This window comes from Canis lupus, chromosome 3, assembly GCF_011100685.1.
Source record: "Canis lupus familiaris isolate Mischka breed German Shepherd chromosome 3, alternate assembly UU_Cfam_GSD_1.0, whole genome shotgun sequence".
In the NCBI taxonomy this organism is placed as follows: domain Eukaryota; kingdom Metazoa; phylum Chordata; class Mammalia; order Carnivora; family Canidae; genus Canis; species Canis lupus.
Window position 1 is genome coordinate 42,169,533 of NC_049224.1, and position 22,699 is coordinate 42,192,231.

The 22,699-nt window shown below is 44.3% G+C and overlaps 1 protein-coding gene and 1 long non-coding RNA gene across 7 annotated transcripts in view; one reads left to right on the forward strand and one right to left on the reverse strand.

Moving 5' to 3' along the window:
- LOC119870777 overlaps positions 1–7,817 on the reverse strand; it is an 85,931-nt gene extending 78,114 nt beyond the window's left edge. For all 5 annotated transcript variants that reach the window (XR_005356345.1, XR_005356343.1, XR_005356342.1 and 2 more), the window contains exon 1: positions 7,298–7,817. This is a non-coding gene — a long non-coding RNA (uncharacterized LOC119870777). The remainder of the gene's footprint in view (positions 1–7,297) is intronic.
- Positions 7,818–10,023: 2,206 nt separating this feature from the next.
- Positions 10,024–22,699, forward strand: part of IGF1R (insulin like growth factor 1 receptor) — a 302,025-nt gene continuing 289,349 nt past the window's right edge. The window contains exon 1 of one of the 2 annotated variants that reach the window (XM_038532717.1): positions 10,024–10,227. In XM_038532717.1, coding sequence (XP_038388645.1) covers positions 10,134–10,227 — 94 coding nt within the window. In that variant the 5' untranslated portion in view covers positions 10,024–10,133. The remainder of the gene's footprint in view (positions 10,228–22,699) is intronic. The other variant, XM_038532719.1, reaches the window with a different exon arrangement.

The window sequence follows — 22,699 nt, forward strand, 5'->3', positions numbered from 1 at the left end:
ATACTTCACCCTGAAAGAGAGAGAGTATATCTCTGTATTCTTTAAGCATAGTGATTTTCTTTCAAAGAGGATGGTATGGAAAGACAGGGGAGAAAGAGTAACTCTGCAGTAGAAAAATCTGATAAACGCTACCTCAGCCAGGTGGTTGTAGTCAACATCCAGAGTGATAAATCAGTATATATCCTTGATAAGATATGATAAGAACAGCACTTTCCCTCCACAATTTTCCTCCCCAAAATACATTAGTGCAGTCTAATCCTGAGAAAAATACCAGACAAATTCCAGGTGAGAGACATTCTACAAAATACCTGAGCAGTACTTCTCAAAGCTGTTAAGGTCATCAGAAACAAAGGAAATCTAAGAAGCTATCTTGGACAAGAGCGGCCCAAGGAGATATTATATCTAAATGTGATGTGGGACCCCCGATGGGATTCCGAACCAGGAAATAGGCATTAGGGGAAAACTGAGAAAATCTAAATAAAGTATGAACTTTAGTTAATCAAAATAATGTGTAAATATTGGCTCATTAATTGTGACAAATGTATCATACTAATAAAAGATGTTAATAATAGGGGAAACTGGGTTCAAGGTATATGTGAAATCTCTGTGCTATGTTTGTACTAACCCATAAATCTAAAACTGTTCTAAAATTTAAAAGTTTTAACAAAAGACAAAAAAATTATAAAATAGCTCAGACATACAGAAAAGTACAGAAAATAATCGAAAAGATACATATGTACCCATTATCCAGGTTGAATAGATACTAATATTTTCTCCAATTTGTTATAAATTTCTTTTGGCTTTTCAAGAAATAAAGTATTACCAATACAGTTAAAATTACTCTATTCCTTCCTCTCCCCTCATTCCCAGAGATAATGTCTGAAGTTGTTATTATTTCCATGCATATTTTATACTTATGCCACATATGTATATTTCTATTAATAATATATGCTATTGTTTTTATGTTAATAGTTACATTAACAGTAACATGTGGTTATATAACTTTTGCAAATTGCCTCTTTATACAATATTGGTTGTTAAATTTATTTGTTGATTCACTTAGATCTAGTTCATTCTTTTAACCTCTGTATAGTATCCTATTGTATGAATAATGCACTATTATTCATCCTTCCCCTCAGAAGTAATTAGATTGTTTCTAGTTTTCTAGTATTGAAAACAATGTTCCAATTAACATTCTCATATGTGTCTTCTGGTGTAAATGTCAAGGGATTTTAGGGTATACTGTTTATGAATAGAATCGCTGGGTTGTGGGGTAGGTACATCTTTAACCTTACAGATATTGCCATGTTGCTCTCCAAAACGGATTCATTTAATTTATTTTCCCAGTAGCAGTGAATAAGAACTCAATTCCCCCATTCATCCCCATGAACAGTGGGTATTGTCCAATCCTTAATTCTGTCAACCAGGTTACAGAATATTTTTTTCACGCTTATTGGCTGTTCTGGTATCTTCTGTGAATTTCCGGTTTTTAGCTATTGTCATATTTGCACTGTGTTGCTTATAAGTTTCTTACTGAATACGTATTTAACTTGTTACAAAGGTTCTGATATCATAACCCAGTGATCATAGAGTCTCACAAAATCTAGGTGTTTTTTTCCCTCAAACTGTGTACTCAGTGATCTCACATTGGTAGCTTAAATTAGCCAGGATGGAATAGTTGCACAGAGGACGTTGACAAACTCTACAAATCAGGCCCCTCACCCCCAGCTTATTGTCAAACATTTGCCACTAGCACACTAGCACAGCATTATCTTAATCTCCTTCTGGCTCCTACCTGGATCAACCATCTCCCATAATGTGGCTGATTTGAAAGCAATCACAAACTTCCTAACTTGACTTTTTAGCCTGTTGGAACTGTGCCTTGGACCTCTTTCAGGAACTATCTCAACAGGGTTTCTATAATATAAGATAAATTCAGGATCCTATTAAACTAATACATCTTCAACTTTGAAGCTCATCCCTATTCATTTAGAGCAAAGCTAGGCTCCTTTGGTGGCCATCAGATACAGTAATCCAAGCATAGAAGTAGAATTTAAATAACCAGGGACCTCAGATGTCACCTGTTATCCTATCAGTTAATCAAGTACTTCTTTGGACAACTTCCCCAGTAGGTATGGAGCTTCTGTAAGAACTTCCCAATAATGCAGTTATTTCCCATACAAGGCAGAGGGAAGCTGCAAGATAATGCTGGTTATTTGTTTCTATTGGAAAGGAAGAAGCATTCTCAAAAAAAAGAACTGAAATCTGTTTTCCTTCCTATTAGTCTAGCTCTGCACATTGGAGTTACTTGGGTCAAGCCTAATAATCATTTTCCAGGTATATAAAACCAGAAGTCTTACAAGACTTCTCTTCATGTCTTTATGTCTTAATCATCCCTCATGGGATATAGCAACCAGCCCTTTCCTACTCCTGCCTCTGCGTCAGTATTCAGTTCTATTGTTGATCAATGATCCTCCAAGGACAAATGTAAACAACTTGATTTCTCCTGAGGTGGTCTCAACACTGCAGAGCACAGACATCTGCATAACTTTAAGATCTCACTTAAAGTTATAGTTAGAGTGTATCCTTGAGGCCAGAAACAGAGTTTGCTGCTAGTAAGGAGCCAGACACATTGTAGTTGTTTAAAAAAAGAAAGAAAGAAAGAAAAACCCCTGAAGAAATGCATAAAAGTATCCTACAGAATAAGGTTTCCACTGGAACTTAATATCCCAAAGAGGACATTTTCTTTCCTTTTTTTTTTTTTTTTTAAATTTTATTTATTTTTTCATAAGAGGCACACAGAGAGAAGCAGAGACAGAGGCTGAGGGAGAAACAGGCTCCCTGTAGGGAACAGATGTGGGACTCCATCTCAGGACCGTGGGATCACGACCTGAGCTGAAGGCAGAGGCTCAACCACTGAGCCACCCAGGTATCCCTTGCAGGAGCATTTTCAATAATCATTTGGGAGATTATTCCTTTTGTGGATCATCTATGGCCACTTTTACCTGCTGTAGTGAGGTATCCATTTGTCTCTTCATACCATATTCTTAGAAGAATATTTATGATAATTTTGAAGTTCTAAAATATGTGTTCCACTCTAAAAAACCCTAATGTGTGGGGGCATCTGGGTGGCTCAGTTGGTTAAGTGGCTGACTCTTGATTTTTGCTCAGGCCATGATTGCTGGGTAGTGAGATAGAGCCTCACGTGGGGCTCCACCCTCAGTGCATGGAGTCTGCTTGAGATTCTGTCTCCTTCTGCTTCTTCACCTCTCTCTAAATAAATAAATAAATGAATAAAATCTTTATCAAAAAGATAAAGAAAGAAAGAAAGAAAGAAAGAAGAAAGAAAGAAAGAAAGAAAGAAAGAAAGAAAGAAAGAAAGAAAGAAAAAGAAGCCCTAATGTGTGAAAAATCTGCATTAATAAAAGAAATAAGGAAGCAATTATTCTCTGAGCCTGGCTTCCCTTGTTTATGCATTGATTTATAGACTATTAATTACTTGATAGGGAAGATAAAGGTAGGAGACATGCAGTTAAAGTGTAGTGATACCAAGCTACCACCCTCAATTAAAAGCCAAAGAGAGATATCATGGCATTGCAGCAGCCAAAAGATCTGCTTCAACATAATCATTTCACAGAGGAGAAAACACAGAGGCAAAGCGACATGCAGAGTCACACAGCACTACAGAGTAGGGCAGGGCAGACAGAGGAGCAGTTTTTCTCCTTCTGGCCTGCTGCTTTAAAAACATCTCAGAGCTGGTGGTATTAATCAGAGGGGACAGAAATTTTTATTTAATCCTACTTTTCAGGTACTTCTATGATGCATTTCAAAACCAAAGAAGCATCTTTTTTGCTCTCTGTCTGCCTTACTATTGGTATGCATTAATTACATGGAGGAGTAAAGATGGTACATCAATTTCAGAGACCAACCACAGCAAAGGACAAGTGGAAAAGATGAGGCCATTATAGTCTTCCCAATGTTGCTTATTTTCCAGATCACTATGTGGGGAATTGAACATATCTACCGTCAAGGTTGGGGATAGGTCAGTGCCAGTCTGTAGAAGGGTATGCTCAGGGCGCTGGTGCAGGGAGAGAAGCCTTCCAGCCTCTACTTTGAATCTATGGTGATTCCAAGGATGCCTATCACTCCTGGCTCAGGTTTTTCCAAGAACTTCCCTTATTGATATTTTACTCGAACATGGTTCTGGAAGTTGTCAGAAAAAGATGTCCCAACTGCCTCTGTCCGAATTCTCTCTGAAACCTCCACAATGCTTTTAAAGTATCATGGAGGAGTGTAACATTTATGGCCCTGTGAGCTGCCTATCTGTGCCAATCTACTGGAAAATCTCAAGTTGAGTGTAGACAGATCTCAAGGAGGCTGGGGGGACTTGCATTGCCTTCGCCATGCAGGGATTTGAACCAACTAGAGCTCACTAGTATTTTTCCTTCCCCTGGATTGCTTTGTGGGGACCCTTTGGTGCCTACCACAGCTAAAGTCCTTTGTGGGAGACCTTAGGCACATGGACCCCTGAAAGTGTATTTATCTGTAGAGACAGCTGTGGCCATGAATGTTGGAGACGAGCATCTCTGTGAACTCATACAACAGCAAAAATGGAAAGCATTGTGCTTTCTTTTTTAGAACAGCTACAAAATTTCTAAATTAAACAATACACTCCTTAAAACTTTTAAAATTCAGATATAATTACACACAATGAAATGCAACCATCAAGTATATAGTTCGATGTGTTTTTGATAAATGCATACACTACCATGGCCCATACCCCAATTAAGACACAGAGCATTATCATAAACCTGGAAAGTTCTTTGTGCATCTTCCTAGTCATTCACAACCCTGCCACCTCCACCAAAGGCAACTATGATTCTGATTTTTATCTCATTGATAAAAATCAATGATAAGCAAGTTTTGCCTGCTGCCGAACTTTATCTGAACCAGCTAATGTAACGCATACTCTTGTGCCTGACTTATACATTATGCTTTTTAGGCTCATCCGTGTTTTTGTATGTTTTAATAGTTTGCTCCTTTTTATTGTTAAGCAATATTGGATCAAATGGATACATCATGATTTGTTTATCCATTCTTCTTTTGGGTTGTTTCCAGTTTGTTGCTATTACTAATAAAGCAGCTACCACCATTCCTACAGAGGTCTTTGTTGTGGTCTTATTTTCATTTCTTTTGGTTAAATAGCTACAGTTAGAATTGCTGGATTGTAAGTTAGGCGCTTGTTTAACCTTACAGGAAATTGCCAGACAGTTTACATAATGCACTTTTCATTAATAAGCCTGATTACCTGTGAAGTGAATTCTTCTACATTTTTTATTTCATGATTTTTATTTCTTGAGTTGCATTGATAAGTTGTGGGTACACATTCTTTTGAAATGTATCCTTAAGGATAGGACCTTGATTAGCCATATCATTTTAATGATTCTTTAATTCTTCTGAGCTGTTTACATAAACATCTTAGAATCTGGAAGGATCATATTGGAAAACTCTTTTTTGACTCCCATATTTTTATCACCTTCTTTAATATTTTATACATACAAAAATATGTGTAATATATGTATCTGTTATAAGGCATAATTATAAAGTGGAAATCTGTAAGTTCACCACCCAACCTGAGAATGAACATAGTTCTGAGAACCAATTGCATTTGCCTTTGGGGTTCTCTCCACTCCCTCCCAGAGGTAACCAGGATCCTATGTTTTGTATTCTTTACTAATCCACTTGCTAAAACAAAAGTAAAACAAGACAAAAATATTTATTTATTTACTTGCTTTAAAAAAAATTGCCACTTGCTTTTTGTTGTCCTTGCTTTTATCAAATGTCCTTGCTTTATCAAAATGGTGTCATGTGTGCTTTTCCAGAACTTGCATTTTTTTAAAATTTATGTTTCAAAGATTTGCCTGTGTTGTATGTGGCTGTGGTTTATCCACTTTTTCTTTGAATAATATTTCTTTCTGGAAATATTTCACAATGTATCATGTACTTATAATACTTATCAATTGTCATCTGTGCTGTTTCTCAGATTTTCACTTGGCAAATATTGCATTTTGGGGGCGTCTGGTACATTTAGCAGAATATTTTGAAATAAAACTTTTCAAGTAAACAGTTTTTAAAAAGTGAAAATGAGCAACCAGTTTTCAGCTCCAAATGAAAGGGAAATTATAAGATACCTGAGGAAAATTGTGTAAAACAAAAAGTGTGATGCATTGTCAGTGCTATTATAAAGCAAAGCCTCCAATTAATGTTTTACTACATGATTTTATTTCCAAGGTTGAAAAAAATAAGTTTGACTTTGATATGTAGGATGTAATCCTTGAAGAAAATTCAAATCACCCTCTTTCTCTACATGATCAAGTTAGAGCTGAAAAGCAATCTAAATTCTCACTCTTCTTAATATTAAGCCCTATAATAGTAAGCATCTAACTTTACTATCCAAAATAACTTAATCTTATTTATTTCCGACTACTTCAGGAAAACACAAACATTGAAAAAAATCACAAAAAATCATTTGGGTCAAAAAAAAGAAAAACCCTATAATATAAATAACTATGCATTTCTCTCTATTCCATAAACCTCCGTATGTTCTCAGGGACAACTCGATGGGCATTTTTATTACTAATTCTTGAAATATATTGTGTAGTAAAGATCTTCTATTAGCATTCACCTTTTAAAAACCGGCTCTAAACTTTTGTCTTAATATATACGCATGTATTTGAAAATTCTGAACACTAAATATGATGAGAATATAGTACTGATAGTGCTTTATATTTAGCTGCAGAATGGATCTGTAGGTATAAGACGAACCTCATGCAGGGACCTCTCTGAAGAAATGCTTAAAAATTAGTAAACTAAATTTTAATTATTCACATATAGTACCTATTTTTAAATGATACATGCTAAATGTGAGTTTCTCTTTAAAGATTGTTTCTTCCTTTGTTAATATCCAGAAACATCTAAAACTGGAACACTGTATTTGAAAATCAAGCTGAATTTCAGTTAAACAAAAACAAATCCCATATGAATGACTCTCTTAACTAAAAAAGAAAAAAAAAAAGATTCATTTCTCTTCTATACAACTGACTCACTGAGTTGAGCTAAAAATTTCCAAGGGGAAAAATGATCTAGGAAATAAATATAGGGGGGAAAGGGCTAGGTTTCCATCGTGATAGCTCCTGACGTGTTTTCTCAGTTGATTAAAAAAATTATTTACGAACGATGGGATGCATAATGTAACGCGCAGGTCTTTTACAATGAGAGTAAAAAAAAAGAAACCTACCTTTCCTTTAGAACAGATCCCCTCTTACCAGACAGCCTGATTGTTTATGAGACAAACACTTCCACTCGATCTAGACATTCACAACTCTTTTATTAGCCATCTTCTTTTTATTTATTATTGACATCAATTAGCCTGAGTCATGAAACCCGACCACATTACAGACGACACGTGGTCCAATCACTATTTTTAAAAGTCCACGTATTTCAAACTCCTTTCTCCAGCCGTTGCTGCGTCTGTGTCTCCTTTGAGAACCTGGTCTCCGCAGCATTTATTCATTAGATGGCAGTCCTAGGGCAGTCTCGCTTTGGGGAAACCTCTCCTTGGTCACATTCAAGAAAGCCACCAAGGAGACCTGCAATTGGTGTTGGTTTCTAGTCACTTGCGTAGCAAACGAAACTAGAGAGGCGTGTTCGGGAGGACCCGAGGCAGGTGCGGGTGGGTTTCCGCAGTGACCACGGATCGCGCGCGCGTGCGGCACGCTCCCGGGTCCCGACACCAGCCGGGAGACCCGGGCGAGCCCCGGCCCCGGCCCCGGCCCCCCCCGCCCCGCCCCTCGGGGGCCCCTCGGACACGCCCCCCGCCCCCACCCCGGGGCCCCGCAGTCCCGCGCGGTGCACGCGCCTCGGTCGCTCCCCGCAGCCGCCCACGTGGAGGAGCCCGGAGCCGCGTGCGGCCGCGAGGAGCGCCCGGGGCGGGCTGCGGGTCGTGGAGGCCCGGCCAGCGCGACCCAGCCCCGCCAGCCCCCTGTCCGGGCCCCCACATTTCCTCTCCCGAAGGGAGGCGACTCTCCGCCGGCCGGCCCTCCCCGGCGCCTGCCGCGCCCCCTGGCGGCCGCCGCGGGGACGCGCCCTGGGCACGCGGGGCAGCCTGTCTGGGCCCCCCTTCCCCCGCTCGGGGCCCGCGGCGGACGGCGGGCTGTCTCCCCTGGCGCCCCTGGGCCAAGCCACGCGGGCCGCGCCCTTCCTTCAGCTCCCCGCAAGCCTCAGAACTCCGAGCTCCCTGGTCGGGAGGCCGCGGCCGTCCCCGCCTGGCGTGAAAGTGCCTGCTCTAGTAGCTCGGGGGTCCCCTTTCTCCCAGGTGTGCCCCTCCCGCCACATTCGGGCTTTCCAGCACGCCGCGAAAAAAATGCCGCATGCACGCACTTATTTATTTATTTTTGCAACAGCTGCAAGAAACAATGAAGCTTTTCAAGAACCCGGGAAACGCGCTTTTCAGCCGCGCTGTTGTTGTCAATGAACCCCTCCGGCCCCGCACGGCCCGCTCACCCCGCCCCCTCCGGCCCCCTCCCCTCCCCTCCTCCTCTGCTCCCCAGCCTGCCCCTCCGCCGAGCCCGGGCCGGCGCCGGGGGCATTGTTTTTGGAGTCTTGCGGGAGGGGAGGGCGCGTGCAGGGTGGCCGGCGCAGTGCGGGTGGGGGCGAGAGCGTGTGGGCGCGCGCGCGCGGGTGCCGGCGCGGGCGCGGGCGCGGGCGCGGGCGGGGGGCGGGGGGCGGGGGCGGCGCCTCGCAGCCTCGCACCCCACGCCCGGGCTCCGCTCCGCACGTCCCGGGAATCCCGGGCTCCGGCTCTTGGCGCGCGCCGGCCTGGGCCGGGCCCTGGGCGCGCCGCGGCTGCGGCTGTGGCCGCTCCGAAGTGCGCGCGAGAGCGTGTGCGCGGCCCCGAGAGTTCGCGCGCGCGAGCCCCCAGTGTGTGGCAGCGGCGGCGGCGGCGGCGGCGGCAGCGGCGCGGCGAGGCTGAGGCTCTTGTTTACCAGCATTAACTCCGCTGAGCGGAAAAAAAAAAAAAAAAAAAAAAAAAAAAGAAAAAAAAAAAGAAAAAACCCGAGGAGGAGCGAGCGCACCAGGCGAACTCGAGAGAGGCGAGCGAGCGAGAGGGACGCCGCCAGCTCGCCTGCCCCCGGCGCGCCCGTGCCCAGCGCTTGCAGACCCTCGGCCCCGCTCCCGGGCCCGGGCCCTCCACGCCCCTCCCGCGCGAGGGGAGCTGCACGGCGCGTGGCGCGCCTCGGCTTTGACCTTCAGCGAGCCGGAGCCCCCGCGCGCGGAGCCGGCGGCAGCGGGGGCCGGGCGGGCGGCGGCGGGCGGCGGCGGGGGCCGGCGGGGGCCGGGCGGGGGCCGGCGCGGAGCCCGGGCGGCGCGGCGGGAGTGCTGAGCGCGGCGCGGCCGGCCCGCCGCTTTGTGTGTGTTCTGGATTTGGGAAGGAGCTCGCGGCGGCGGCGGCGGCGGCGGCGGCGGCGGCGCTGAGGGAGGAGGCGGCGGCGAGCGGAGGAGGAGGGGGAGCCGCTCATTCATTTTTACTCCGCATTTCTGCCCCCGGCCGGCCTCGCCCGCGACCCGGACTTCGGGGCGGTCTCGCCAACTGCGTCGCGCCCTCCCGCCGCGGAGGCTCGGCTGTCGGACGGCCACCCCTCCGCCTGGGGTCGGGTTTGTTTTTCTCCGCCGAGACGAATTTGGGCTTTGCCCCCTTTCCGTGCAGTTTCCCCCCCTCCTGCCTCTCTGGGTTTGAAAATGGAGGCCGACGACGCCGACAGCCCGCCCCGGAGCGCCTCGGGTTCCCGACTCCGCCGAGCCCTGGGCCGAGGCTGCCGGCGCTGAGGGGCCGCCCCGGCCGCCGCCCGCCCGCCCCGCGCCCGGAGGGTCCCCGGCCGGCGCCGCCTGCCGAGTATTGTTTCCTTCGCCCGTTTTGGGGGGGGGGGGGGCGAAGACTGAGTTGGAGACTTTTTCTTTCCCGTTTTTTTTTTTTTTTTTCCTGTTTCTTTTTCCTTTTCCTTTTTTTTTCTTTTTTTTTTTAAAGAAAAAAAAATTTTTTTTGAGAGAGGGGAATTTCGTCCCAAATAAAAGGAATGAAGTCTGGCTCCGGAGGAGGGTCCCCGACCTCGCTGTGGGGGCTCGTGTTTCTCTCCGCCGCGCTGTCGCTCTGGCCGACGAGTGGAGAAAGTGAGTATGTGCCCGCCGCCCGCGGCCACTGCGGGAACTTTCCCTCCGAGGGGCTGCGCCCTGTTTGCGAAACCCGAGTTGCCGCGGTCGCAGCTGTCGGGCCCGGGGGTGTGCGGGGCTCGGCGCGCCCTCGCGCGGGAAGGGCCGCCTCGCGGGCCGCGGGTCTCGGTCTCGGGTGTCGGTCTCGGGTGTCGGTCTCGGGCGGCGCTCGTTGCCCCGCGGCCCAGCCCGCGCCGGGACTCCGTCGGGGAAGTTCGCGCCGGCCCGGGCCCCGCCGCGCACACCCCCCACCCGGCCCCGCGCGGCGCGCAGACGGCGGTGACAGCTCCCGCGCGGCGGGGGCCGGGCTGCGGGGCGGGGGCGCTCCGGGAGAGGCCCCGCAGCCCCGGGACACGTTTCCAGCCTCCCGGCGCGGCTCTCGCAGCCGGCGCGCTCTGCCCCTCGGGCGGTGTGGGTTCCTGGCCCGCCCTTCCCGTCACTTTGGTCCGCTCGTCGGCGCGTTCCCCAGCTGCTCGGTGCGTGCGGCCGCGGGGTTGGGGGCAGGCCTCCCGCTTGGGAACCCCCTCCTCCCCTGCAAGGTCGGGGGTCTGCATCGTCCAGGCCTTCCCGGGGAGCGCGTCCACAGGGTCCTGGGACTCTGCGCAGCCCGGGGGCTCCCCGGCGGCGGACGCCTCTCCTGGGTCCCGGCGGGGCTGGGTGTGCGGTCGGAGCCGCCGTGCGTCCGCACCCACGTGCTCGGACGCGGGGCCGCTCGGGCACACCTGGGCGCCCGGCCCTGGGCGCGGGGTGTGGTGCGCGGAGCCGCGGGGGCGGCGGGGGCGGCGGGGGCGGCGGGGGCGGGCGGGGGACGCGACGGGGTTTTGTTCTGGGTTCGTGGCCGGAGTTGTGCGGCACTACCTCCCCCGCCCCGCACTTCCTTTGTACGAAGTTAATAAGCAGTATCGCTCCACACGCGCTATCACTTGCAATCTGATAGCTTTTGCTTTGGGAGCGTGGGACAGGGGTAGGGAAGTGCGAGCGAGCGAGGGAGGACTTAGGGCCCCACGGTGAGTGCAGGGAGGAGACGGGAGGGGGCTCCGGACTCCGAAAAGCCTGAAGCGTGCTTTACTGACCTATTGGCGGTGGTAGGGTAATTTGAGCACGATTAAACTTTACATGCAGTCGGAGAACCGGGGCTGGGAACGGTGAGGGTGTGTTGGTGAGTAATGTTTGCCGACGGTATGCAGGTGGTGCCAATTAGCTTTGAAAAAAAATCACGACTGAGCCTCGAAGAGCGAGGGGGGGAATCGGGAGGCGGCGGCGGGGGGGTGGGGCGCGATTCGGAAGGGCTGTTTGTGTAAACAGTCCCTTCTTTAAGTGTTTTGTAAGAAATGAGTCCATGATGGAGTAAGAGGAGATTTCTTTTAAAGAATTAGTGTTTACTACATGGAGTAAGCCTCAGATTGAGGCCGGACCTTCCCCAAATCTGAGCTCTCCTGCTCTTTGTTTTCTAAACTTTCGGCTCCCTGGATTGGACGAAAGGCTTTCGGCTCCCTTCTAAGGATTACAGATGGTGTTTGGGGGGACAGGAGAGGGTTTCTAGCCTCTAAAAGCTAACTACAGTTGAGAAGCCACAGGAGAGCCAATCCATTCTTTTTATGGCATGCTACTGAAACGCGTGATGTCTCTAGTTTTTTTTAATGTTAGTAAGTTCCGAAATTCACGACACCAGGGATGGCCCTGCTTCTCGAGGAAGGAGTCGGGCATTTTAAAATAGGATGTCTTCTTGTTTGGAGCGATTTTCATGAAAAATACTCTTTGTGAAAAGCCGACTCCTTCTGAAGAAAATAGGGGGAGAAGAGGCATTTTTCATGACACTGAGAGACCAGAGTTTTTCTCAAGGATCCCCTGAAAGTTGTTGGTTCCTGAAAACCCGATGGATGGCCAGAAGGCACCCGGAGTCCTGATTTGGTTTGTCCAAGTCCTCACTCAGCGTCTGCTCCTTCTCATGGTTTTGGAGTTTTCAAGAGAAAATGATAAGCTCAGTGTTAGCCTGTGTTCACTTTTCAGTCAGAAAGGTGCTGGAAGACTTAGCTGATGGAAATAAACTACTGAATCCAATCAGAGAAAGGTATTCTTCAGGCTGTCTAGTACAGTGATAAAAATTGGGATGATGTTGGTTCTTATTGCGTTGGCATATTTATTATTTTTTTTTGTGTTGGCATATTTAAGGATCAGTGTTTACTCTTTGAACACTGAAACCTACAGTAGTAGGGTGATTTTCTTTTAAATCTTTAACTTAGAAGATTTAGAAGTTTTTGAGGCAGGTGAAGTCATGCAGACATGCTTGTTTTGGATCAACTTAATGTGAACAGCATGTAAATAAGGGAGTCTTGGAAGTTATAAGTGATAGCCAGATCATCCGATGGCTTCTCTTTCTTCTTCTTTTTTTTAAATCCACATGCACTTCAAATAATATTGTGGCCATCTCATTAAGAGGATTGAGTCATCTTTCTGCCCCCGGCACAGTTACATCCTATTGTCAGAGAAATATAGGTATGTGAAAGGTTAGTGCTTAAAGAAGTTGGTGTTTTATTACCGGAGGAAGAGCCCAGAATAAGAAGTTTGGAAAGAACCTAAATAGCAAATTATAGTATAGACTCTCTAAGGGATAGGGTGTGGGTCAGGATTTGAAGTTTAAAAGGTTAGATGTTTGATATGTCAGAAAGATTAGAAAAATCCAACCATAAGAAATATGCTAAGGTTGATTGAAAGAACCCTTAAGGTGCTGAAAGAAGTCAGTCACAAAGACCACATATTGTATGATTCCATTTATATGAAGCCCAGAATGAGCAAATACGTAGATACTGAAAGTAGATTAGTGGTTGGGGCGCGCACACGTGTGTGTGTGTGTGTGTGTGTGTGTCTGTCTGTGTGTGGAGGGACAGGGAATGACTGTTAACGGGTATGGGGTTTCTTTTGGGGGTGATGAAAATGTTCTAAAATTAGATCGTGGTGATGGTTGTACAACTCCAAACGTACTAAAACCCGTTGAATTGTACACTTTAAATTAGTGACTTGTATGGCATGCAGATTATATTCCAATAAACCTATTGTGTTTTTCTGTAAGAGCTTTGCGAAGGTCGACAAGAATGCATTCTGTTCCTTTGAACATAGAGATTAGATTAAATTATGAAGTAAAATTTTCCAGCAAGTTGGTGTCTGTTTTTTTTTTTTTTTTTTTAAATTTATGGAGTTTTTCAGATCCTTGCTCTATAGCAGTGCAACAGACCAACGGCTGATGCTGTATCAGCACCAGGGATCTGAAAAGATTCAGATCTTTTTTTAGTCTCCGGAGAAGTGGACGGGGGGGAAAAGAAATCTTGGTTCCACATAGCTCAAGCTAAGGATTAGGGGGTTGGATTAAAGAAACACAAATGCTAGTGAAAGTCAGATTTGTGACAGTAAAATCCTTCACTGCATCTGAAACAAAGTTGGTCCTTCCAGGATTAAAGTTTAGGAGCCGAGTCTGGATGGCTTTTTTTTGTACTTCCAGTTTTCTTACATATGTTTTCCAACAAAGAAATAATGTACTGTTTTAAGATGATAAAGAATTTCTACTTTCTTTTTCTGACGTCCCATGTTAACTACTCTGGTAGTAAAGACCGAAGATGAATGTGGTGGGGTTTTTGCTTATTTTATTTTTTTTAAAAGGGCTCCAGAATTTGAGCAGGAAACAGTCTTTATGAGAGATAGCAGTGGTTGCAGGCATAGAGGCATTTTTTTCTTTTTTGAATTTAAAATTTCTTGAACAAAAGATTTAAAAATACAGCAAAGGCAATTTTGCTTGTAAACTGTAATGCCTTTTTCCAGGTTTACCTTGGCCTTTTAATCGGAAAAGCTGTAGAGAATAATTGTTGTTTACATTTGTTTTTGGTCTTTGTCTAAGGCTTTGTTTACTAATAAAAATGTTTCCTGTCCTTATTGTTGCAAGATCAGGGCCATAATGAAAATCAACTGTATCATTTTCACTTGTTGCCTTAGAGTTTTGCCAAGGGGAGCCCCTAAGGGATTGTAGCTTCCTTTTAAATCTGGTTTCATTTGTTTTGTGAGAATGTGCTATAAGAAGCAACTGAATCCAGCTAGCACTTATTAGGCACCTTCTGTATGAAAGCTGGACCCAATGCTAGGCAATGCAGAAACTAAAAAAGAGAGAGGACTTTGCTTTTGTCCTTGGGGCATTTTATAAACTCCTGCATGAAATAAAGTTGCTTAGAAATTCATCTTTTTTAGACTCAGCACAGGATAGGCACTTTTCAAACTGACAGCAAACAGCATTTTAAAGGCCCTTTAAGAACATTTCTATAGACCTAAGATGTTAAGTAAACCAGTGTTGCTGAGTCTTCTTTAAAGGTCTGTTTTGTAGGGGCATCAGGGTGGCTCATTCAATTGAGGCTGAGCATCTGCCTTAGGCTCAGGTCATAATCTCTGGGTCCTGGGATGGAGCCCCTCATTGGGCTCTCTGCTCAGTGGGGAGTGTGCTTCTCCCTCTTCCTTTGTTCCTCCCTCTCACTCATGCTGTCTCTTTCAAATTAGTTAAAAATCTTTTTAAAAAGGTCTGTGTTGTACCATTTTTGCCACCTTAACATATTACATTCTACTGCAGTGTCACGCATAGGACACATTTACCCATCTTTGCACAGGCTCACTGCTTTTTTAGAACCTTGGTTATGACAATTGTGATTAAAAGTGTGAGTGTTACAGTTACCTTTTGCCAAAATTTGAGGAGTTACAGGTGTGTACATGAATGTTGCATGGCATGTTTTGAGTTGTAAGGAAGATGGAACTTATTTCAAAACTGTTCTGGATTTACACATTGCTTAGCTTTCTGGAAATTATTAGGAAATTTCTTAATTGTAAGGCTTCATATTTAAAAGAGCTCGCGGTTTTTAAAGGTGTGAAGGGGTAAGAAGAAGATTGAGGAAACTAAACCTTGAAATCTTTCTTTAATCGTAAAAAATAGAAGCCATGTTTCTCTCTGGGTTGTGGTTTACTTCAATTTGTTTTCAAAACTCCTTTAAAAATCATACGAACAGGTATCTTTGCCTGCCAGCCAACTTGCTTTGAGCAGCTTTTCTTAGCCAACCTAGGACAGGTGCTATCTGAGTCCAAGAGATGCACTCCTCTCAACTGTACTAAATATATAATGGTTGCACATGTGATTGAGGTATAGTTTCTCAATTTCTCTGAGAAATTTTCTGAAGGAAAATTCTGAACACTCTAAAGACAACAAAGTGAATAATGAATGAAGCATTCTGACCTGTCCTTGAAAACGGTGTTTGGCATCAGATTATCAAGAGAAGGTTTTCCTGTTAACTTAAGGTGATGAGGGGGCAGTACATGCAACAGTCCTGATGTTTGTGCACACTGAGACTTGTTGACATTTGGGGAACATAACTGATTTTCAGTATTTGGAAAGGTTAAAACTGGGAGATATGTGTTACACTTCCCTCTCCCACCTCCAAGGATCAGTAAAAACTGATTTGTTCTGAAAAGGGGTATGTGTATAAAATGATCAGTAAACACAGGATCTTGAAAAACAAGTCAGGTTGTTACCGCAATAAATGCATATTCTCTTGGCATGGTGAAGTTTGTTTCTTTTGTTAAATTGTGGTGGCCTTTTTTGACTGAAGTAGTAACAATTCCTTTGATTTTGAGACTTCTGAACTTTTGAAGACTAGATTGTTTTCCACTTTGAAAGCATCAGTTTTACTCATGTCGCAAAGCCTCAGATATCAGTCTTAAAGATTTTCCTACTTTTTTTTTCAGTTATTGCCAACTTTATATGGCTTCTGAAGTGGATCCATTTCAAAATCTTAAATATTTCTTTACTTGAATTGAGAAATAGTTTTATTTTTCCCCTCCTATGGCTTTCTCAGTAAATGCACATTGAACACTTACTGGACTCAGGTCTTTATGTTTAAAAATTCATTCCAATAGCATAAAATATTTTATGTACGTTTTTAAAGGTATAAATCAAACCATAGTAATCACTTGCTATGTTTACTTAGAACATTAAGGAAACAAACTAGCAAGCAAGGCTGTCATTTTTCTTTCTTTTTTTTGTGCCCTGGCTACAAGACTTTTTAAACTTAGAGATTGCTATTCAGATTTTACCAGAACACAACAGCAAGTAGTTTCTTTTATGATGAGGGGTGAATGCCTAGCATTGCAGTGACTTTTACAGTGTATTGTTACTGTTATTTGTGACTGAGAAAAGTTAAGTAGGGATAGGGGGGCTGACTTTACTCTCATATTTATCCTCTCCTTGGTTAGTGCTGGTGATGGCTTACTTTATAAGTTGCTGGGAATGCGTCCATGGAGTTGAGTGACTTTGCTCATATATGATGGCTGATGGTCTTGCAGCTCATACTTTCTTATCTGAAGTAGTTGGTGGCTTATCCACATGGGGGTGCATATGACTGGTGCCACCAAATGCTGCCAAGAGAGAGCTATGCCTGCCTTAAATTGCTTACATTATAATAGTCTGGATTTCTTTTTAAAAAGCATTTATATTTAAAGACTTCAGAAGTATACTATTCCTGGTCCAGAAGGTTCTTGGTGGGGTGGGGGGAGCTGAAACTTTATTCTTTTATCTTACTCCTCACTGTCTTAGACCTCTTAACAAGACAGACATCTACTTCAGTAATAATTATATCATAAAAATGCTGTTTGTTCAAAATTGTGTTTTCCATCCATTCATTCAAATTCTGACAGTTTTAAATGAGTTCATTGTTTCTGTCTTGTATATTTTTGTATGGCTACTTTCTTTTTAACCTGGCACTAGCTTTCCTTAAACTAGCTTTGGGATTATTTTCAGTTTGGTAATTCAGGTGTATGCATACTGCTGTTTAAATTACTCTTGACATGGGAGAACAAATATATTTTGACAGCCTTAACGCATAAATGTTTTATAGAGCAAAACTTTTAAATTTTCCTGAGATATTTTGGATGCCTACTTTCAGCTTATCCTCTCCTGTAAAATATAGTTAGTGGGTGGTTTGTTTCTATAAAATTGGTCATTGGAAATATATACTTGAGGGGTGCTTGGGTGGCTCAGTCAGTTAAGTGTCTGTCTTTGGCTCAGGTCATGATCTCAGGGTCCTGGGATCGAGTCCCACACCAGGCTTCCTGCTCAGTGGGAAGCTTACTTTTCCCTCTTCCTCAGCCTGCTGCTCCCCTGCTTGTGCTCTCTCTCAAATAAATAAAATCTTTAAAAAATTTGACAAAGTAAATAAGACAGCACCAATTTGTGTTAGGAAAACTTTAGTTAATAGTTTTAGTTAATAGTTAAGGAACAGAAGTCTGACGCTAATTAGGGAGAGATGAATTTATGCATAACAGGCTTCCCCAAATTTGAAGTATCTGAAGGACATTTAATAACTTCCCGGGAAAAAGTTGGAAGCATAGAGAAAGCCAAGGTGTGAGGTCCATGATCCATCTGGCTGTATCAGGTGGCAAACAGTTTTCTAAGTCATTAGCTTTATTTAAATTGTAAAATCTTCATCAGATGTGGGCTCAGATTTATCTGCGTTGTCCTGAATTTATTCTCTCCATCTTCTTTTCCGGGGTCTCATAATTGTGGGATAATACACAAGCTCACAGACTCAGAATTTGAAAGAGAAGCACAGATTGCCATGAAAACAAATGAACAAAGAGACCAGTGACAGAGGAAGATCTGCTGTTCAGCTTTCCGTAGTTCTGTTGTCTGATTTCTGTGGATAATGAGTTCACGGCATATGTTAGGTCGCAACATGGTATAGTTTGGTTACAGGAAATTATTTTGATATCATCCCTTTAAATGGTTGGGAGATATATTTGGATTTTTCTTTCTAACATGTACCTCAATAATATTTCCAGCAACGAGTATTGGATCAGGATGGAGTTTTTAGTTAAATTTTAGTTCTTCAACTCCTTCTTTTCTGGGGAGACTGGTTAATTGAATGTTTCCTTTCTACCTCACTGAGTCCCTTGAAATCATTCAGATTTGCTCCTGATTCTGGCTCCACCCTAGTCCAGGCCAGGCCTGCATCCTCTCTCTAGAGAGATGCTCAGCTGGCCTTTGAGCCACCACTTTGACTCCTGTGCCCTCTCTCTGGTTTGCTAGATCATCCAGCTTCAAATTCTCATAGTGTGCCTTTTGTAGTGCTGCATTGTGGTCCAATAAGTGAGTCCAAGGCTCCTCGGTATGGGCTGTGATAAATCCTTAGTATGACTTTGCAGTAGGGATCCTGTGTTAATTCCCAGCACTCCACAGCACCCATGCTTGAGCTCTGCGGTAAATAAGCCATGCCATCCCTGTCTCCATGGTTTTGTTCCTGCTGCGTTCATCGTCTGGAATGTTTTTCCTTTTTGCTGCTCTGCTACCCTCATACCAAATAGTAGCAAGTGCTACTCTAGGGCACAGCAAAGTCACCTGGTTCTGGTTTCTCCTTTGCTGCCAATTAGGTCTTTGGCTGTGAACAAGTTATTTTTTTGAGTCTCAACAGAAATGTAGACATTTAAAATAGCTGGGAAATTTTCTCCTTTTCTCATTAAACAACAACATAAAAACACTTTCTAACATATTTAGAAAACTAGAATCAGAAAAATTGGGGGGATGTAGTTTTATTTTTAAAATCTCTAGGTTTCAGATCTATAAAATAGGGACAGGATGGTAGCTATCTAAACATTTTTATTTTAATTTATTTGAGAAAGTGAGAGCCAAAGAGAGAGAGCATGCATAAGCAGGGGGGAGGGGCAGAGGGAGAGGGAGAAGCAGACTCCCTGCTGAGCAGGGAGCCTGATGCAGGGCTCATCCCAGGACCCCTGGATCACGACCTGAGTCAAAGCCTGAGTCAAAGGCAGACACTTAACCCACTGAACTCCCCCAGGTGCCCCACAGATGGTAGCTATCTAAAGGTGGAATGCTAAGTCAGGAAATTCATTTCCCTTGTTCTGTGGTTTTGATAGATTTGAGATGACACCCTTTCATTTCTGACTCAGATTCCTCTTCTTTCATGAAGCTTTTCAGATTACTCTAACTTCTATAGACCTAACTTCCCCCTGACTCCCATATGAGTTTGTAACCACTACTGTGCTAGTTAACAGTGGTGATTTGTTTTGTCTTGTACCTGAGCTGTTGTCATTTTATGAAGCTGTAGAGAGCAGTGGAACCGAAGAGCTTGTTTGAATCTCAGGTCCTTGGTAACTAAGCTCTCAGGCAAATTGCTTAATCTTCCTGTGCCTCAGCTTCCTTGTCTGTGAAACTATGATTTTAGTAGGACCTACTTAATACATCCTTTATAAAAATTAAGTGAATTAATACATATGCCAAGTGCTTAGAACAGAGGCTGACATATACTAAGCCGCTCAGAATTCAGCTTGTTACTACTACTCTTATGGATGTGACGTTCTTGAACAGAGGTAGGTGTTCTTTGGATAGTGCTAGAAATATAGGACACGCTAGATATTTGACTGCCCTTGTCATTTACATGTGATGGATATAAAGCCTGACATATAGTAGGTGCTTAATAAATGTTCTACAATAAAACTTAATTTTGGGGATCCCTGGGTGGCTCAGCGGTTTAGCGTCTGCCTTCGGCCCAGGGCGTGATCCTGGAGTCCCGGGATCGAATCCCGTATCGGGGTCCCTGCATGGAACCTGCTTCTCCCTCTGCCTATGTCTCTGTGTCTCTCATGAATAAATAAATAGAATCTTAAAAAAAAAACCAAACACTTAATTTTGCTAAAGTGCTTAACAAGATGCATTTTACTCGTTAAAGCTCAGTAGTAGGACTTTGCCTTTTTTCAGCTGATAGTGGTAAACCGCTGTAGTTCACCTTCCAGTTCAGAGATCTCTTTATTTTGCTTTCTCCCCTAATTCTTCAGTTGTCCGTTTCTGCCAGCACCTTTGAAGTGGCCAGTGTGCTTTGCCCACCTCACTAATGCGTAGGCGACACCTAGTGGCCAGAAAAGAAATTCAGCCTCTTTGGTGACTTATTTAACGGAGCTGGTGCCGATGGATGAAGATAGCAATCTCCTCCTCCTTCCCGGCTTCACCCCCACACACTTCCCGGTGCTGTAGATTTTGCATTCTGGCTTGGTTCCTGGGAACCAGTTCCAGGAAAATGTGGGGACTGCAGGCATCTGTAGAAACCATTGGGATATGGCTTTGGATTAAGATTGCTATATAAGAATTAGCTACAATTAGGGTCTTCCTAAGTGATGTAAACAACTTTGGCAGAGTTATATCTCGTGTACCTTTCACAATTCAGAATTTAAGATGATTTTACAGGACTTTAATAAATAAAAAGTTCTGAGGAGGCTGGGTGGCTCACTTAGTGAAGTGTCATGATCCTGGGGTCCTGAGATCAAGACTGGTGTCAGGCTTCCTGCATGGTGGGGAGCCTGCTTCCCCCTCTCCCTTTGCCCCCCCCCCATGCTTTCTCTCTCTTTATTTCAAATCAATAAATAAAATCTTTTTTTAAAAAAATCCCAAATAAAGAAATAAAAAGTTCTAAAACATTTCTTTTGAGATTAGAGATATTAAAAAACCTTACTAATTCATTTTGAAAAACAAAGCAAGATTTACTTCCTATTGCTCTACTGAAATATGTGGTAAAACTTTAATTATCATTCTTGCAGATGTTGCCTTGGGCAATTTTAATGTAGTTAAGATATTCACCAGTGGGGTGCCTGGGTGGCTCAGTCTGTTAAGCGTCTGCCTTAGGCTCAGGTCATGATACCAGAGTCCTGGGTTCAAGCCCTGCATTGGACTCCCTACTCAGTGGGGAGCCTGCTTCTCCTTCTCCCTCTGCCACTCCCCCCTACTTGTTCTCCCTTTCTCTCAAATAAATAAAAGCTTTTAAATTTATATTTATTAAAAAAATGTTCACCAGTCAGAATTCCTAATGGAGAACAGACACTTCGGTTACTGGTGTCAGGTCTTTACATCATATGTATTTTGTTAAGTATTTTTCTGTGTTTGGTTTAATGCTTTTTGGTATTTTGAGAACTCACTTTCTCACTTCCTTAGCGGAGACAACACTTAGTGTATAGGTGATTATTCTTCTTTACATCTCGAAAGTTTCTAGTTTCCCCATGATTGCTTTTTATTATTTTTAATTTGGAAATCATTTCTTTGGCCAAGAGAGGACTGCAGTGTATCATCATCTCAGATGTTTTGAACGACTCCTTCAGCTCTGTCTCAAACAGGCTGTACTCATTCAAGTCTCTGCCTTGGCTGGTGGAAGCCCCTCTGCTTAAAACAACTCTGTTACCAGTTTGCCCTCTGGAAAGCTTCTTTGAGCATTAGCTACTATTTCACCCTGATAGCCCTGATTCTGCATGCAGGGTGGCCTGGTGACACTCTGTAGCTCTATTGGTATATTTCCCCTATATTCTTTCTCCCAGTGTTTGGGGAGGGGAATGGTACCTTGGTCATCTCTGAATTCCCAGCACATGGCCTGGTGTCTGGTACATAGGAAGACCTCAAACAGAAGACTTCTTTGGGGGATAAATCCCCTCCCCCTTCCCCCTCCCATTCACTTTGAAGCACTCGTACAACAAATTCATCATCATCTTTTCATTATAGCTCCTGCCAGCAGAAACATTTTATCATGCTAGTTACTACTATGTAGAAGTTGAATGCAATAAAATTATCTTTAAAATCATTCTTTCATCAGGCTTTTTGCACATTGGAGGTGAACAAAAATCTTAAAACTCCTGGAAAGGCTATTTGTGAGTCCAGCCCTGTGTCAAGGCTGCCCCATCTCTGTGAAGGGAGACCATGTTCTGTAAGTTCCCTACAGATAGGATTTTGTGAGTCCTTCATTACCACCAGTTGTTGGTAGTGGGCCACTTGTAAACTGTGGTGATGCCGGATGCCTGACTGGACACAGGCAGCCAGGCTGTGCTATGCTGTGTGGTACAGGTGTGGCCTGATGCTGAGGACCTGGGTGGAGTCTTGGGGCCAGGTGGATGCCACCTCCTCTGCAGCTGCTGACTGCTTGGTCTCACTCTCCAAAAATCACAGGGCAGGCCTGGGTCATTTCTCATGACCTTTACAGCCTTCAGATCCCCAAGACACAAGATAGAAAGAGGTGGAGTTCTTCGGAAGGTCTACTTGGAACCAGCAGAAATACTGTGAACATATGTGTGCTTCTGTTTCTTGCACTGTTTTCTTGGTGAGGCCAGGGAATTTTTGCCTTGGATCCTGACAGGGATAGCAGCCAATCCTAAAGGCCCCTCATCCCTTGAGTGCCACCCTTTCCTTTTGGGTTCTGGCCAAGGCTTTTGACTGGTCTCATCGTGGAACCAGTGAAGGTGAAGTCAGCTTCCTGACCCCTGGCTCTGGAAGTTGACTTGTCTGGGATGGTGTGAAGAGGACTCCTGAAACTAATTAACACCTAAGAAATTATCCTTAAAAGCTTCGTGCTCCCAAGGAGACTGG